Consider the following 18493-nt stretch of genomic DNA (forward strand, 5'->3'; position numbering starts at 1 on the left):
GGAATGGGGTAAATCAATATTATTATGAATATTTGTATTACAGCAGAACCCCAGAAGACTCAGTCATATCGGGGAGCCAATTGTGCTGGGTACTAAACAAACACATACTGTAAAACATGCAGATATCAAGAATTTATGGACTAGGTTTATTTGCTCTTTCATACCTGTATATACAACTTTTATGTCTCCTAATCCACAGTTGGGGGTGGAGCGGGGAAGCTGAGCAGACTTTGTGCTGACAATGGGATTTAGAGGGATGAGTATTCAATCAACTGGCCACTTAGAACTGAGACAGAATGGGCTGGAGCATACAACCACTGGGCTCAAGCTAAGATGTAGGGCTCTCCACAGACTTCTGTAAACAAATGGTTAATTAATACAACACTGAGCTCTTACTTTCCCATGCCTGAGACTTTTATTTCTCAATTGATATAAAAGCAAATAAAAGGCATTTGGAGAACATCCCCTTGCTGGTGGAAAAAAAAATAGAAAAAATGCATCCTTAGGCAGAACTTATACTGGGACTTAGCAAAGCTCCACTAGTGCTCATTGTGCTGGCTACAAACCTGGGCCCCAGTCCTGCAGGTTGATCCATGACAGTGCACCCATGGGCCCACGTAGAACAGCCTGCAGAATTGAGGCCTGGCTCAGCAGCAACATATGTAAATTAATCCTGCAAAAATTATCTGGAAACCATGTAATGTTTTCTGATCTAAAATAAAGAGCACTGATTCCTCCCACTTGCATTTCTTCCCATCTGAACCATCCTATCTCTTATATTAGCTTACAAGTGCTAGATGGCTCACCAGTATCTATGACTATTAACCCATCTAGGTGATAACTCCAGTGTGCTTGCCAAAATAGGAAAGCAAGAAAAGGGCAAAGTGCTAACAAACACAATCACAAGATACAATGGTTTGAATTACTTTATCTTGGCTTCGATGCTGAAAAATAAATGAAAAGAACAGCCTCATTGCCTTGTTATTTATTCCGCTCAAGCTCATAGCCATATTTGATGTTGCAAGATTTTGAGTATTCTCCTTGAAAGCTGCTTGGGAGAGCTCTGCGAATAAAACTAGGTTGTGATTCCACTCTTTGTGGGCTAGATTATACCCTTGTTTTACTAAGGGTATGTTTACACTACCTCCCGGATCAGCAGGTAGTGATCGATCTATCGGGGATTGATTTATCGCGTCTAGTGTAGATGTGATAAATCGATCCCCAACCGCTCTGCCGTCGACTCCTGTACTCCACCACGGTGAGAGGCAGAAGCGGAGTTGATGGGGGAATGGTGGCAGCCGACCCTGTACCTTGAGGACGCGAGGTAAGTTGACCTAAGATACATCGACTTCAGCTACACTATTCTCGTAGCTGAAGTTGCGTATCTTAGGTCAATCCTCCCTCCCCCGCCCCCAGTGTAGACCAGGCCTAAGCCATGTAAGGCAGTAAGGGGGACTAAAGCCCTTTCCCCACCCTCATAAGAACAGCCATATTGGGTCAGACCAAAGATCCATCTAGCCGAATATCCTGTCTTCTGACAGCGACTCATGCCAGGAGCCCCAGAGGGAAGGAACAGAACAGGTAATAATCAAGTGATCCATCCCCTGTTGCTCATTCCCAGCTTCTGACAAACAGAGGCTAGGGACACCATCCCTGCCCACCCTGGCTAATAGCCATTGATGGATCTATCCTCCATGAATTTATCTAGCTCTTTTTGAACCCTGTGATAGTCTTATAGTCTCCTACTTGGCCTAATAAGTCCCACATGGCTCTTGGATCTAGGTCTGGTGAGGAGTGCAAATCTGCTCTCTGGATACTCTTCTGTGAGTAGAAGGGAGGGGCAAAACCTTGGCTTCTCCCTTCCTACTGCTGGCTGTTTGTGTGAGAGGTGGGAAGTAAACTGCAGCCTTTCAAGGACTGCGGCAATTTATTTGCCCTCAGAGAAAGAGGAGAGCAGGAAAGAATTCCCCAGAGGGAAGGATCTGAGGCACCACAACTCCCATGGCTTCTCCTGAGGTTGAGAGTGGAATCAGATTTGATATCCTTACTCGAGTTGGAATGTGCCTCGATCTACAGATACTCCCACAGGGCTAGACTGCCTTTGGGCACTGCCCGGAGACAAAGGGTCAGGCATAAGCTGCACCACCCCAGGTCTTCGATTAGCAATGTGCCTCAGACACATCCCTCTGACTCTCACTTCCTCAGAAACAGCTATAAGGATTTCACTTACACTTTTGAAAACACATATTCACCTTAGGACAGAGACCACGCATGGGAAGGCTCAGCCCAACAAAAACATTTCTGGGAAATCTGGGGTCGGGGGGAGAGAGACATTATGGGGTTATGAAGAAACCATTTTGTATCTTAACGACAGCATTTGCTTCTCTGAAAGCCATAACAATATCATAATTGTACATATAGAAACAAAGGCCCTGTCCTGCAAGCTCTCCTTCCACAACACTGCCATTGTCTTCAGTGTGATTTCTCTAAGCAGGTGGCCTGTGGGACCAGTGTGACTAATAAGGGTGCCCAGAGCATGATTCTGTTGACAGGTACATTTATGTAAATCAGGAGTAATACCAAAGAAAACAGTGGAGTTTTGTGAACCACATCCATGTAAATGAGAGCAAAATCAGGCTTGGCTACTCCAGTAGAGTTAAAATGGTGACAAAAAATGGTATTTCACAGAAAATATTTTCTATTTTCTAACCTGCGTTGGTTGGGTATAATTTGTCTTAGTTGTGTTAAATTGTAACTACCCAAGCCTGCCCAAGCTAGAGCATAACTGCTGAATGTGTACTATCAAGTTGTTCATAATGCATATTAAGTGAACAGTATTCTGTCTTTCTTTTTATCTGATTCTGTGTGCAGTTTAGTTTAATGTGGAGAGTAGCCGTTCTTCAAAAGTCATCAAGAGGATTTTCCCTTCCATGGAGGGCAAATATTATTCTGACAAACAGTTCTGTTTGCAAGACTTTTCTTAAAGTCTCAAAATACTTTTATAAGCTGAGCTTCTTGCAGGCACATTGTCTCCCACAACAGAAAGCTGTATTTCATCTACTTCTTTTTTGATCTTTTGTACTTCTGAGGATGCAGATTGAGGAAGTTCCCTTATCTGGGATTATAAAAAGGAAAGAACATATCTGAACAGTGCTATGTTCTCTGTTCAAGAATACTTTATTCTTTTATTTAAAAGAAGAGAGGGCAAAGGGGCTACCAAATCTTGAAAATAACTATGTGAAAGGATCTCAATGCTCCAATAAGGCAAAATGTCGTAAGAATTATGGGGCTGCTACATTTTTAAAGAGACAGCACAGTATCACAGAATGCAGCAAAACATTTTGGGGTCTGTGATGCCGGCTAGCCAGATGCCAGCTTATGCAGTGGTCCCCATGTCTCAGCTGGACACTGACAGCTACATAGCTAGAATCAGTTTGGCTCACTTGTGGGTTCACATTTGGTAAAGTAGGTATTAGAATGACAAGAAAGAGTTTAGACTATTGAATGCTTGTGAGTTGCTGCATGCATTAATTTCCTTTGTAATATTATAATGTAATATTTGAGTGGTTGTATTGTGAATTGCCATACAGGAGAGGGACATTAATTAGTGTGAAGAGCTGCTCTTCTAGCATGAAGAGCTGCTCCTTCCAAAAGAGGAGACCCAGCAATACCAGCTGGGCTGGGTTGGATCTTACAACTGGAAACTGCCTACATATGGACTGAGATACGGTCTGCAAAAGGACTGAAGACACTTATTGCTTTTCTCCCCTCATCCCCGTGAAGGTGAGTCATGCGAGTGGACTCCTTCCATCAGCTGAGTTTGCACCTCAGCACACATGGCACAAGGGGGATAAAAACTCTAAGCCAAAGGAACTAAGGATCTCTCTGCTTCTTGGACTCTGGGTGTGCGAAGTGTTTCTAGACATAAGCAAGAGATCCCCAGCTGTTTATCCTGGGTTAGCCCTAAAGGACAAATAGAGCTTGTTGATTACCAAAGCCTATATTACCCTTTGAGATGTACGGCTATAACTCATTTGCGTATTTATGTTTCTTGCTTTAACCTTGTAAATAACTCTCTAGTTTCCTTTTCCTATTTAATATATCTTCATATAGGTTACGATAGGACTGGTTACAAGTGTTGTCTTTGATGAGAGATCTAACATGCAACTGACCTGGAGCAAGTGACTGGTCCTTTGAGATTAGGAGTAGCCAGAATATTGCTGTGATTGTTCAAGTAAGGGACCATGCATCACTGAGATTCACTCACCTGGGTGGAGGCAGGACAGACCAGAGTACCCAGGGGACTATCTGTGACTCCACCTTAAGGCTATTAAAGTGTCTGAGGAGTTTGCACTTGGTGCAATTGGTTGGTGAAATCTAAGTTTAGAACTCAACCAATCTGGGGTTTGTGCCCTGATTTTTAACAGTGTGTCCTGAGGTTGTACTCATGCTCTTGAGTCACTGTTGGGATCATCAGAGGGTCAATGGGACTCAGTACAGGGAAAACCACCACTTAGCAGGACTGGGACCTTATATTTTCCATATTGCTCAACAATGAAATAGGCACATCAAATCTGATAAAAGTGCATACAATAAAGTATGTTAGGGATAGGCAGATCAAACCCTCAATTCAATGGATTATCATTCAAAAGCCTGCTTGAAAACGGGACATTTTACATAACTCAAACAACCTATGCATCATGGTTACTCTGATGCTATCGGAACTGCTTGATATATAGGGCTATGTATATAGTCTTATAGCTCAGGGTATCATCTTTTTCTCTAAAAGTATCTAGACAAGAAGCATATTATTTTAAAATGTGTGTGTATGTGTGTGTGTGTGTAAAATCTCTCTCTCTCACACACACACACACAGAGTTTGGTTTAGATGTGTGAGTACATGTCGCCAACTTGCATGAACTTCAATTGAGTGATAAACTATTGTTTGTATGTTCAAGATAAACTAGGCATTTTGATTACATAAAACAATCTGTACAGCAGAATGCGTAGTATTTTTTCAAACACACACACACACCATTTCATTAGATTAGCAGTTTAAAACAGGTCAAGTGTAACCAAAAATAAATTGAAAAATTCATTATTCTATACTGGTAGGCCCTTGAAGTTGAAACATATTCAACGCAATTTTATTGAGAAGTTCAACCGTCAGGCAGAGACTTAGGAAAACAAACGCTGTTGTCATACACGTTGTGAACTTACTGTAAATAGTACATTCTACAAACAGCCACTGTGTGTTTTCTGAACAAATTCTAATATTTACATCTAACAGGAAAACAAACAGCAATAGTTTTGAATGTTGCTGCATCTAATTTTAACTACATATGCTTTATTAATGTTTGCAAGAACAGGCTATTTTTCTAAGAATGTGTTTGTCAGCATAGGAGTTTTAGAGTTTTAATGGTTTAATACGAGCTACACTCTAGGTCTACTCCATACTTTTTGATATTAACTGTTCTGTTTATCAGCAGGAGTTATCATTTAGGTGATTAAGCTAATATGTACTCTAACGTATTTTAATGCTGGTTTTGTAAACATAATAATAACTGAAGACAGCTTTTGAAGCATAATGACATTTTAAGATTTATACATTTTTGTTTTTTTAAGAAGCCATAAACCGTTATTACATAGGTATAGGATATGCTCCCTCTCTTACACATTTGATTAAATAAGGGCCTTATTATACCTCAGATTTATGCATTATCCCCATTGGACTCAACTGCAAGTTATGTTTAAAAAAAGATGGAACATAGTCCTTTGAAAAGTCACAGAATAGATTAGCCATTCAAAGGATTAGAGCAAAATTTGGAAAGGCCTATTAAGAATCACAGACAAGGGCCAATTACCAGCTACATGCTGCCACTGTACTAAGGTATGGGGGATTAAATATTTCTAATCATAAACCCCAATCCTACAATTGATAGTGAGCAGATGCAGCAGGCCAGCCTATCAACTGCCCGATGTGACTATAGATACTTTTTTTTTTTTAAAGAACACTCCCAGTTCTGTGAAAAATACATATTGTTTTCTAAAATCTAAGTCAGCAGTGGTTATTTTCATAAAGAGACTGCTCAGAGCAACCAAAATAAGTCTATTCACAGAATTGCAGGGTGGAAACTTGCTGCCTTATTTAACTGTATCACACCACAGTGCTGGGAAAATGCCCCGACTAAAAGGCGAAGTAAAGGAGGGGAAGAGCATAGCTCCATCCCATAATACACTAGGTAACCCAGTTAACACTATCACGACCACTTTGCTACAATTATACATTCTGATAGCGTGTACTGCGCATTCTCGGATAGCTGCACTGTTAAGGAAATGTGCTGTTTGCAGCTAGAGAAAAACTACATTATGCATGGCATCTTGAGTTTTGCTTCTATTGTGTAAATCAACCACTTATATTGTGCTATGGTATGCTTCACACTTGCACCTCAGAGTGCTATATAGAGAGTAAACTAAGAATTTGAAAACCCAGGCGGAAGACTCTTCAGCTTTGATTGAAGGAATGAAATGGCTCTCCATACTTCTAACTTAGGATGGGTAGAATAGACTGTAAACTATTAAAAAAAAAAAACCCACAAAACTTCCATCAGTGAATTCTACTTGTACCATTTTTTTAACCCCTTAGACAGAAAGCAGTGTGTAACCGGGTATATAGTGAATCTTTACAAATATTCCTCTAAAACAAGAATCTAGGACAGATGCTTCAAAATACCAAATCATGTGAGATCAGTAATTTGGCATTTTTAATTTAATCATTAATCCAAACATTTAGCAGATATGTCTTTGACATGCTAGTGCCCCTTTTGTTGTTGTTTATAATATCACAAGAAGAGACAAAATTGACAGATATCTGGTGACAAAAATATTAGACAAGGTGAGGTTAAAGATACACCAAAAATCAATTCCCTCTTTCAGTCTCTGTGCATTGAGTGTTACTGTTCTCCACATTCTAAAGCAGGCAATGAGTATTACCATGCTTCATCTTTCTCCCTCCCTCCAACTATAACTCAACTGAGTTTTATATGACAGACCCTATAGTAGGCTCCCAAAGAAAGAGCATTCTACTGCCTGTGTTGGGCTTTTGAAAAGTAACTGAGCTGAGCAAAATCAGACAATTTACTTTGAGTCTGAATTTCTTTTAATTGGAAAATAAGCACAAACCTCCCACCAGGGAATTTTTAAGACTTTCTGCATGGAGAGTATATTGCTTCCGTCACTAACTAAGGGGCACTTGAATTATAGTGAACATGCAGAAAGATAATTACAATGTGTTAGAAGTATTTCTCCCAAGAAGCATTTTAGTACAACCAGTCAGTCTCACAAACACATACATAAACATATCCTCAGAGGGTTATATTTCTAAGACAAGATTTGTTCCAGATAGCCACAATGGAAAGAAATGAATCCATCAGATCTTTCTCACATCATCATACCCGTTAAATAATTCAGACATTTAGGAAGACAAAGAATAGACAACAGAGAAACAACACAGGCAGTGAAGAGAAATATACTCTCCAGTGGTAAGAGGCTAGATACTTTATTTATTTAGATTTAAATAAAGGCACTTAAAAGAATGTCAATCCCAGGAACTATCCGCCCTTTCCAAGAGTTAAAAATACTGTCCCAACTCCCCCCCGCCCCCCGCATAATTAAAAGAGTAGCACATTCGCCTACACACATACAAGCACCAGGCAGGAAAAAAAAATACAAACCAAATCTGGATATCTCCACCCCTCACATTCCCAATTATTTTGTGTTTTCTTATGTATTGGTAATATGGTAGCGCCTGGGGGCCATAATCGAGACTCCCTTGTGCTTGGCACTGTACACATAACATAAAAAGTCCCTGTCCCTAACAGTTTACAGTCTATTATTGCAAAGCTGTGGGGAAAGTACACTCATTGCCAGCAAAGCAGGTCTAACCCTTCCTTCCTCCTCATTCTAACCCCACAAGCACCACGCATCCACATGTCGTAAAAGCAAGCACTCTTTTGGCTTGCCTTACAAAGGGAATTCAAAAGACAATGCAGTAAAACAGATTTCACATCCTGCCCCCCTTTAAAGTGTGCCTCTTACTACAGAAACCAAGGAATGTATCTTGACAGACAATTAATGCAGTGTAAGGAGGGCAGAGTTAGAGTAGCTGTGCACGCTTCTTAACTGTGGCATCTGCAAAAGGCTTATTAGGAATGCTGTGTCTTCATTAATTAACAAAAGACTGATGAAATCCTGGGCCCACTGAAGTCATTAGCAAAACTCCCACTGTCTTTCATGGGGCCAAGAATTCTCCCCATGTGCTTTTTACAAAGAGAAAGCTAACAGAGATCAAGCTGCAAAATATTAGGGTTTACTCAATCATCTACACTGAAGTAAAGCTACTGCTTTGCCTTGTGTGCACTTGGATTTCACAATGAGCCCGTTATCTCATGTTAGCTCTCTCACAGAAAAGGACACACTATTTGTACTAGTGAAAACTTACCCTATGTGACAGATAGCAATTTTCTGCAAAATCCTGGACAAATCTTATTGAATTAAGTTTAATCCCTTTGGGGTCTATTGTATTAAATATGCAATTGTTTATGTATTATTGGATGTAAATTTTATTGGAGGGGGTGTGTGTGCTAATGTAATTCCTTTGGTTATCAACTCTTTCAAGCTTCATTCTGGGGAGGGGACCCACTGTGTGGCTGATTACCTATTTATGGTCTCTTCAAAGATCCAAGAGGGATTATCTAAAGACCAGCAGACAAAGAAAGGACATTGGGATAAACAACCCGAGTTTACACTGATTCACGACCTTCTCCCTGGATCGAGCAAACAGACAGGACCTCCAGTCTACAGAGGGCCCCAATGTTTAAGGAAGTATTGGAAGGACTTTGGTCTACTGCAGCCCCATAGGACTGGGTTTTTGTTCAGAGCAAAGGGGTGTGATGAACTTTAAACCACAGGAAAACCCCTGGTTGGGGGCTTAACGACTATTCCTGCTGGAGTTGGGGGGTGATCTCTGGTAAGCTTACTATCACATGAATAGGTTCTTTAATTGTTTGAAAATATTTTCTTTGTATTGCTTTTACCTTAAGAATAAAATATGCTTGCTTAGAAAGAGTTGTATGGTAACTTATATCTGTGAGCAATTACACTGTTTTTAGTCTCTGAAGAGAAGGCAAAAGAAGCCTGTTTAGACAGTCTGTATTTTACTGGGAATAACACAGTGAAAGCAGGGAACTGTTCAGCCTGGAACTACAGGCAGGAGAGAGACATGTCTCCATCCAAGAGAGGCAACAGCCAGGGTTGCCAGAAGCCTGAGAAAGGCTGGACCACTGAGGGGAAACACAGATGTAGTTGCCCTCAACCGTTAGGCCCTATAAGGCTATATTTCCAGTAGCAGTTAGAAACTGTTGTGGCCTCTGGGTATAATTAGCTTCTGAGTTTGTTTCTTTGCTTCAGTGTCTTGATATCCTGCTCAAGTGCTTGGTGTCTGAAGTTCTGTGGAACTAGACTAATGTGAAATTCTTCCTCACCAGTTTGCTTCTATATTTTCAGTTAAACTCAGGAAATGAATTTCTATCTCTGCATAAACGAAGTTGTTATGTTTTTAAACTCACCTCCAGAGTCCTAGTGACTATTACTACAACCAATGCTAATCTTCTCCCCTCTAATTTTCTGGATCCTTACACCACATAATAACCTGATTAATTACCTCTGTGATGGAGCATATCTACAGTGTTCTTGACAATGCAGCAGTCTCTCATCAAGAGTCTGCAAAATGAACTAACAGAGTAAGCAATAGACCGAAACAAAGATATAAATATATGTGATTGTGTGAGATATAGAGATGAGAGTGAGATAAAGAAGGGAAAAATGTACTGTTGTTTAAAATGAAACTAGCTACTGCCATATTTAAAAAAAAATAAGTTGACCTTTTGTGTAAGTAACATGGACAGAAAAGCTACTCAGAAAAGACCTTATCAAATGTGTTGCAGTGAAAGACACCACAGAGCAAAGGGTAACAATGAAATTTGACTAGAGCCTAAAAATACTTGACTAATGCTTTGTTAAAGTGGTGAAAATTCTTTTGCACATTTTCACACTAAAATTTTCAATATAGTTCTCATTATTTTACATCCCTGAAATTCTACTTTCCTATGAAACCTGGTGAAATGAGTGTTTTAACATAAAAACATGCAAAAATATGAATTTTGAAATGTCTTCAAGGCAAAGTCTCCGACACTCAAAGTTGGCCATTTTTCTTTGAAAAGTATCCTTTAATCCTGAAAATGAGTCCATTTTCATTCATAATGGTACCATGTTAAACAATTCACATAACTGGGCAAATACTTAGTGAAATTATAAAAAGTTTCATATTCAAAATAAAACATTGATAAACTCACTTAAGAATATTTCCCCTTTTTCCCTCCCCTCAAATATTTCATTTACCGGTAGACTTGACTTTAACCTGAGTAATCTAGTTGTACTCACATGCTATAGATCCTGTGATAGCAATAGATGTGCTTAAAATGAAAAACAGGCAATATTCCAATAATCTGTTAGATTATGTGCAATCCTTTGCTTGAACTTGATAATTACTTGCAAAGGAACTCAGGTAGCTACAGCTGGTGCCTGCTGTGAATGACCTAATAATTCTTCTCTATTCAATCATTAAATGTCTGCAAGCTGTAATGAGACTCAGTTCTTCAGACAGAAATAGTAGTGCACTGAAACTCATTTCAGTGAGACAAAAGGCGTCGAGCATCTTTATGCATGACTGATTTTCAAGGAGTTCCCTTCCCTGAGATGACAGGTAATGGAAAAATAAAAAAAAACAACTTTCATGTTAGCCTGTCCTTTATTCATGCAGATGACCCGTGGTAGTGAATATCTGGCAACTCTAGCAGTACACAGAAAAATCTAGAGTACTACTAAGCCTCCTTCAGAAGTGCTACAGAAATTAAACACAGTTATTTCACTATTTGGCCATGGTTAAAAAGACCATCAACCAACTGGAATAGTCCTCATCTACATTTGCGGCAGAATGTAGGGTACATGTACACCTCAGTGAAAAGCAGGCTGCAACAACACTGCAGTGCGTAGCTACACATAGCACTGAAAGGCCCTGGCAGGGAGAGAGGCAGCAGGGAAAGGCTCTGGAAGCAGGGTGCTTGCTCCCAGCCCCATGGGGGAAGTACCGAGTATAGAGGTGGTCTAATTTCCCCCTGAGAACGGCTGTGCAGGGGGAAAGCAAGTCCTGTCCCTCCCCAGCCCGGCCAGGACTAGCAGTTAGGAGCCTCTGGGCTGGGGCGCTCTCAGCAGCACAGACCCACCACCACCTCCAGAAACCGTCTGCAGCTGCAGGAAGCTCCAGGGGAGCTGCCTTCAGAGCCCAGCTCTGAAGGCAGCACATAAGTGAGTGTGGCAATCTCACGACCTCCCAACAACAGCTTTGTGAGCCCGCTATAGCCCCCTTAGGGGTCAGGACTAGGGATGTAAAATACTAAACAGTTTAACGGTTAACTGGTAAACTTTAGTCTTACCGGTTAACTGACCCTAACCATTAATCCCCAGCCACGTGGGCCAGCTGGCCAGAGCAGCCCCAGCCCCTCTCCCTTTAATTGGTTAACCAATTAAACAACACAATTTTAATTGTTTAAATGGTTAACCTTTTTAACAGATATTTACATCCCTAGTCAAGACTCCGCACGGTTACAACACCCTGAAATTTCAGAGGTAAACATCTGAAAACGTGAACTTGACTAATTTTCAAATCCTATGGACATGAAATTGACCAGAATGGATTACACTTGGTAGAGGAAGCGCTTGGGAATGGACTGCCCCTGGAGCTACTGCTAAAAGGAACTTCTCCAGAAACCCAAACAGACAAGAAGGCAGACTGTTTGGGGAGCCCTTGAGGGCTAAGGCTCTAAGAAAAGAACCAGGAAACCTTGTTATGGTGTGTGAGACTGATCTCAGGAAGGGACTACTATTCTTGCACAGAGTTTGCAATAAGAGACATTAATGGGTGGGAGTGTGTTTAATAAGACGACTCAATTACAGGAACTACCCTAGCTGAAGATAGTTTCCCAGGATTCCTTGAGAAACATAGGGAGTGAGCTGATGTGGCAGGATAAAACTTGGTCTGAAAGGAGAAGGGCACTAGAAGATAGGCCAAATCTATTACAAGTGCAACAAGTGAACTAAACTGCCTGATGGATTTTCCCTGAAACCAACCACAGTTGACCACAGGCATCAATACTGTGCAAACCTACAGATTGAAACTGGAGGATTACAGCAGATAGACAGCATTAGTTCCATGTGTAGATTATCCTCTACTTGATTTTTAATAACTCTTTTGCAAAAATCAGACCTTCCCCCATTGTTTGCCCAAATGCTTAAGTGTTTGGGGTCATAGAAGTATCTTTCAAAATGTTAGTGACAACTGTTACACATTAGTGATCCATTTCTGTCAGAAAGGACAACAAACAGCAATCAAGAAGAGTATGAAATGTGGGTGAGCATATGAAATGGAAAAATTAACAATTAACTGCCTTCTAAGCCTAGGATAGTATTTCTTCCTCTCCGAACTAAGTGCACCAAGTGACGTGAAGATTACTTCACAAGTTTAAAATAAGCTCCGTGGCTACATCCAGAGCGCTCCTTGGCAGATTTACAATAAGCAGCATGGAAAGAAAACAGATGGATGAGCAAAATGGTTGGGATAAAATAAGAATGGCTTTTCCTCTCCAATTCCCTCCCCCAAAAGCCAAAATACAATTTTCATCTTTGAAACACAATGAGATATTTCCATAGGTTTGATTAAAAATATTGTAATAAAAAAATTACATCTCTGTCTCTATCTAATGATAATACTTACTAGCCTGGGGTGGGAAGTGCCAAAATAAAATGCCGGGGCTTGGATCCTAAATGGACAAAAGACCAGTGTCTCTTCTCAGTGACCTCAGATAGCATTCCACCAGTGTTTCTCTCCTGAAGTCTAGCCAGCATCGCACACATCATCATTCCTCAACTGAACACAAAAAGGTCTTCTACATCTTTCTGTCCCTGCCTCAACAGTTTCTTTGTTTACATCTCGGTGGCTGTGGTTTACTTTGGGGAGACTATAGGAAAAAAAAACTCCTTGGACTTTCTAGTAAGCCTTTCACAAGAGTGCCTATTGTGGTAAGTAGTTTTGTGATATGTCTACTTGGAACTGGACCTTCATATAGTATGGAGAACAATGAATCAATGGAAGAAACCAAAAGCTGTCACCAACATGAGATTTGAACAGACAGCCACAAGTTTAAAGATCCCACATTCTATTATTAATGGAGTTTCACCTGAGTAAGGACTGCTGGACATGACCTGTAGTGACTGGCTTAAATTTTGAGGGTTATGCTCTACACTGAAAGACTAGAGACTTTTTCTTGTTTCAGAATTAATGTTCAGAATAAGTAGAACAGAGCTTGTAATTTTCACCAGACCTCTCACTGAAGTTATAAAGAAGCAGAAAGTTAAACAGTTTGGGCAGATCTACAGCAGGTATAAATCAGTGTAGCTGTAGCTTTATTGAACTCAGTGGAGCTATCCCAGTTTATACTGGCTGAGGATCTGGCCCTTCATTTCATGCATACAGTGGGCTTTTGTTCCCCATTTCCGATTGTGGGATATTCATGACATGGAAAACTTACTAATATGAGCAAAGGAGGAAAGTGAACAGCATTTTGCTATTTGGTATCCTTTCATTAAACAAAATAAATCTCCTTACTTCCCATGTAACACTCATTAAATTGAACCGTTTCAGAGCTGCTAAATGTCACTCATTGTTTAGGACACTCAGGCATTTGGGAGCCCTTTATGCATCCCCTCAGCCAGCTGGAAGCTCACACATCTGGCTGGGCTCATGCAGGAGCTGTAGTAACTCTGTTTTTGGCCACCACAGACTACTGTGGTGCCTGCATTTCAGGCAATCCTCATTAACTATCCTTCTGTGAATGCCAGATTAGCACAGAGCTCCAGGGTGGGGAAATGGTGGAGGCGATGCAGCAGCAGCAGCTGCTAGTATGGAGGGGGAGGCCACAGGATCAAGGTGGAGCTGGAGTGGAGAACTGAGTGGAAGGATGTAGAGAAGAGGTGGGCAAACTACGGCCCACGGGACTGTCCTGCCCCTGAGCTCCTGGCCAGGGAGGCTCGCCCCGGCCCCACCCCTGCTGTTCCCCATCGCCGCAGCCAAGCAGTCAGTGCTCTGGACGGCAGAGCTGCACGCTCATGCAGGGCAGTGTGGCAGCGTGTCTGGCTCCAGCCGGGCATCACAGCTCCAGACATGCTGCTCTGAGCAGCATGGTAAGGGTACCAGGGCTGGGGGGTTGGATAAGGGGCAGGGGATCCCGGGGGGCAGTCGGGGACAGGTAGCAGGGGGTGGTTGGATGGGGCAGAGGTTCAAGGGGGGTGGGGGGAGTCAGGGGACGGGGAACAGGGGGCGGTTGGATAAAGCGTGGTGTCCCAGGGGACGGTTAGAGGCAGGGTTCCGGGAGGGGGCGGTCAAGGGACAAGGAGCAAAGGGGGTTGGATGGGTGTGGGTTCTGAGGGGGGCAGTCAGGGGGCGGGAAGTGGGAGGGGGCAGATAGGGGGTGGAGGCCAAGCTATTTGCGGAGGCACAGCTTTCCCCACCTGGCCCTCCATACAGTTTTGCACACCGATGTGGCCCTCAGGCCAAAAAGTTTTACCACCCCGATGTAAAGTCTTAAAAGGTGTCAGGCTCTAATGGAAAGTGGGAAAGGTGGGTGAGACTACCTCAGTCCCCTCTTGCACTCAACAAGCCTCAGGGTCCGCTTCTATTTCTGGCCCTTAGTAAAAGTCACACCTAGTACAGCACTGAGCATGTTGTTGGGCAAGCATTTGTGTGAAGTTTGCCCTGCTGCTGCCCTCTAGATAAATTACTTCATTCACTAGGTCTATAAATTGGCACCTTTCACCAGCAATAAACCTACATCATTTTCTAAGGAAACCTTTAGAGTCAAGTGCACATTACATTTATTGACACTACTCCCAATAACTATTTTATTATCAACCACTCATAAATTGACACCTCTGTTGTTTTAATTTATGTATGGATTATCACAAGTACAAAAATCAACTTCTAATGAATATAACTTTTTCCTATAGCTTGGTTAAAATACTTCAGTGAGCAAATTCTTACTGGGGATTCATATATAAAATAAGCAAAATATTTATATACTCAGCTCATTTTGGATTATAAGCAGAAAATATTTTAACAGGAAATATATATATTTCAAATTCCCATAACTCTCTCTGCTTCTCTCCCGTATTCTTTTCAATTAGAATTTGGTGAATTAAAAAAAAATATGGAATTGTTACTGTTAAGTACAAGATGAGCTAAACCAATTACACATGTTCCACATAGCTACAAGCCTCTGGGTGTATATCTGTACTGCATCTGGGAGCAAGCCTCCCAGCCTGGGTCTACAGGCTAGCAGGCTCATGCTAGCACTCTAAAAACAGCTGTGTAAGATAGTGCTTAGACATTACAGCTTGGGCTGGAGCTCAGGCACTGAAGCCCAAACCCCACCACCCAAACCAGAGCCCAAGTGCCAGCCCAAGCTGCAATGTGTCTACACAGCTATTTTTAGAGCATATAATCCAAAATGAGCGGAACATGTACATATTTTGCCGAATACATAATCAATAAAATGAAACTATTGTACTACCAAGATGTTGCCTTTAATTCAACTGAATATACTACCTCTATGATGGAGAGTCAGAGGTTCAGCTCACTTAAAGTATGGTCCTGCACCACTGAAGTCAATGGGAACTTTGCAATTGACTTTGGTTGGTGCAGGATCACCTTTAATGAAAATAGTCTTGGTTTTTTAATGTTGCTCTAGGAAAAAATATCCTGTACAACTATGCTGTTTTGGAAATCATTTCAATTAGATTGGGTTTTGTACCACACTCTAAAGCCATGTATTTTCTTTTTAAAAAATGTTTTCAGGAGCAGAAAATTAATTGGAAACATTGCATCCCCTGTCAAGTATACTTCATCATATTCCCTATTAGTGGAATATATAATGTAGCTGGTCAAATGGAATGACATCATGCTACAGATGAGCAGGAGACAGCTTAAGAAAGGGCAAGTCTGGATAATGTTGCATTGGTAAGCTGTGCACATCATATTTAAAGATCATCATCCAGAAAAACTGGTCTCCACAGAGGTCACTTTAAGAGAAATGTTAGTAGCTGATATGTTCTGCCTTGACACACACTGAATATATCTCTACAATCCCTTACAGATTATTTATGAACTGCTGATGCTGTGGCTTTGTCATAACTTAAAAGTAATTCATGTACCTTGACATTGATAGAAAAATAGACAACTATGTATTGCAAATTGTAATAGATTTAGTTATTATAACTAAACAGGTTCAAAATTAAGGAGGCACCGAGCCACAATCTCTGGATCCTCCCGAAGTCTGGGGGTATTAGGGTTTTGAGTTCAGTTCAGCATGTAGTAGAGTGAAGTTTGACTCCAAACTTTCCCAAAAGTTCAAAAGTCTTTGCATCTGGGGTATCAGTTGGGGCCCATCTGTAATGACACTATTAATATTCACACACGTAACACTACGTTTACATAATATTTAGAATTTGTCAAAAATTAAAAAGTGAGGAATTCAGAGTTAGGACCAACACATACATAATTGTAATTTCACTGCTAGAACTAATAGTGTCTGTCATTTAGTTCAGTCTCCTATTATGAGAGGTACCCAAGCTCGCTCTTATTATTATTATTAATAATAAAACTAATACTTTTCTAAAAACTGTTTAACCTGCATTTCTTGGAACTGCCATCATGTAACTTAAAAATTACTAGAGTAAGCATTTTCAAATCAAATGTGGCTATGGGGATAAAACCTTTTATTGCAGGGTCCAGGGCACCGTACATTTTTGTTAGAGAAGGACTGAAGACCGTGTTACTCTGAATCAGGTATAGGATGGGGTTTGAAATTAGATTATGGCTAGTGTTTGGATTTGGCTTTTATGGTGCCAAAACCTTTGGAACTGCTCTTGTGAGATTTCAGTTTTTAGCTCCGTTTTCTGTCATTTTGGACTTGAGATTTCAGCCACGTTTGAACCAAAACCGTAAGAGTTGGTTAAAATCCATGGATCCAAGTCTGAAACAGACACTCTCTTACTGCCCCCAAGAAACTGAAAGGGATCTGAGATTCTACCACTGGCACATTTCTGGCGAGTTGAAAATCCCTGTAGATGGGACTCATATAGCAAATGCTGATACAATCATAACTGCGACATATTGTAAACTTTGGTGCCAGCATTCTAGAACTGAGCAAGAAATAATTCTGCCTTAGACCAAAGATGACAGCATATTTCCCAAAGGTATTATACTGAGTGGGAAAAAAAAGACTTATGTATTTTAACATGTTTTACATTGCAATGAAAGCATGGCAGCCTAAAACTACAAACTGGTGAACACAAAGGAAACGTCAGAATATGGATATCTGGGTAGTGGAATAAAGTACTGCACTACATTTAATAAATTGCTGTGACTTGGAATTCTATATAAAAGTAAATAAGTTAACATATTCCACTTACCTTTGAAATGTTACTTGATCGACTTGCAGAGCGCCCTGGTGATTTGTCATTCTGGAAAACAAAATTGGACGAATTACTGAATTAGGTGAAACCCAAACTCTATGAGCTCAGACTGAGAAGAAACTGAACTCTTTAATCTTGACTGTGACCATAATGAGCTCTGTGCATACACTTCTGTGTTAGTCCACATAGAATCATAGAATATCAGGGTTGGAAGGGACCCCAGAAGGTCATCTAGTCCAACCCCCTGCTCGAAGCAGGACCAATTCCCAGTTAAATCATCCCAGCCAGGGCTTTGTCAAGCCTGACCTTAAAAACCTCTAAGGAAGGAGATTCTACCACCTCCCTAGGTAACGCATTCCAGTGTTTCACCACCCTCTTAGTGAAAAAGTTTTTCCTAATATCCAATCTAAACCTCCCCCATTGCAACTTGAGACCATTACTCCTCGTTCTGTCATCTGCTACCATTGAGAACAGTCTAGAGCCATCCTCTTTGGAACCCCCTTTCAGGTAGTTGAAAGCAGCTATCAAATCCCCCCTCATTCTTCTCTTCTGCAGACTAAACAATCCCAGCTCCCTCAGCCTCTCCTCATAAGTCATGTGCTCTAGACCCCTAATCATTTTTGTTGCCCTTCGCTGGACTCTCTCCAATTTATCCACATCCTTCTTGTAGTGTGGGGCCCAAAACTGGACACAGTACTCCAGATGAGGCCTCACCAGTGTCGAATAGAGGGGAACGATCACATCCCTCGATCTGCTGGCTATGCCCCTACTTATACATCCCAAAATGCCATTGGCCTTCTTGGCAACAAGGGCACACTGTTGACTCATATCCAGCTTCTCGTCCACTGTC

The 18493-nt window shown here is 41.2% G+C and overlaps 1 protein-coding gene across 6 annotated transcripts in view; it reads right to left on the minus strand.

The window, feature by feature from the left end:
* MARCHF1 (membrane associated ring-CH-type finger 1) overlaps positions 1-18493 on the minus strand; it is a 470123-nt gene that overhangs the window by 68342 nt on the left and 383288 nt on the right. For all 6 annotated transcript variants that reach the window (XM_074951096.1, XM_074951094.1, XM_074951095.1 and 3 more), the window contains one exon: positions 17641-17691. In XM_074951096.1, the coding sequence (XP_074807197.1) occupies positions 17641-17691 (51 nt within the window). The remainder of the gene's footprint in view (positions 1-17640; positions 17692-18493) is intronic.

This window comes from Natator depressus, chromosome 4, assembly GCF_965152275.1.
Source record: "Natator depressus isolate rNatDep1 chromosome 4, rNatDep2.hap1, whole genome shotgun sequence".
Classification (NCBI taxonomy): Eukaryota; Metazoa; Chordata; order Testudines; family Cheloniidae; genus Natator; species Natator depressus.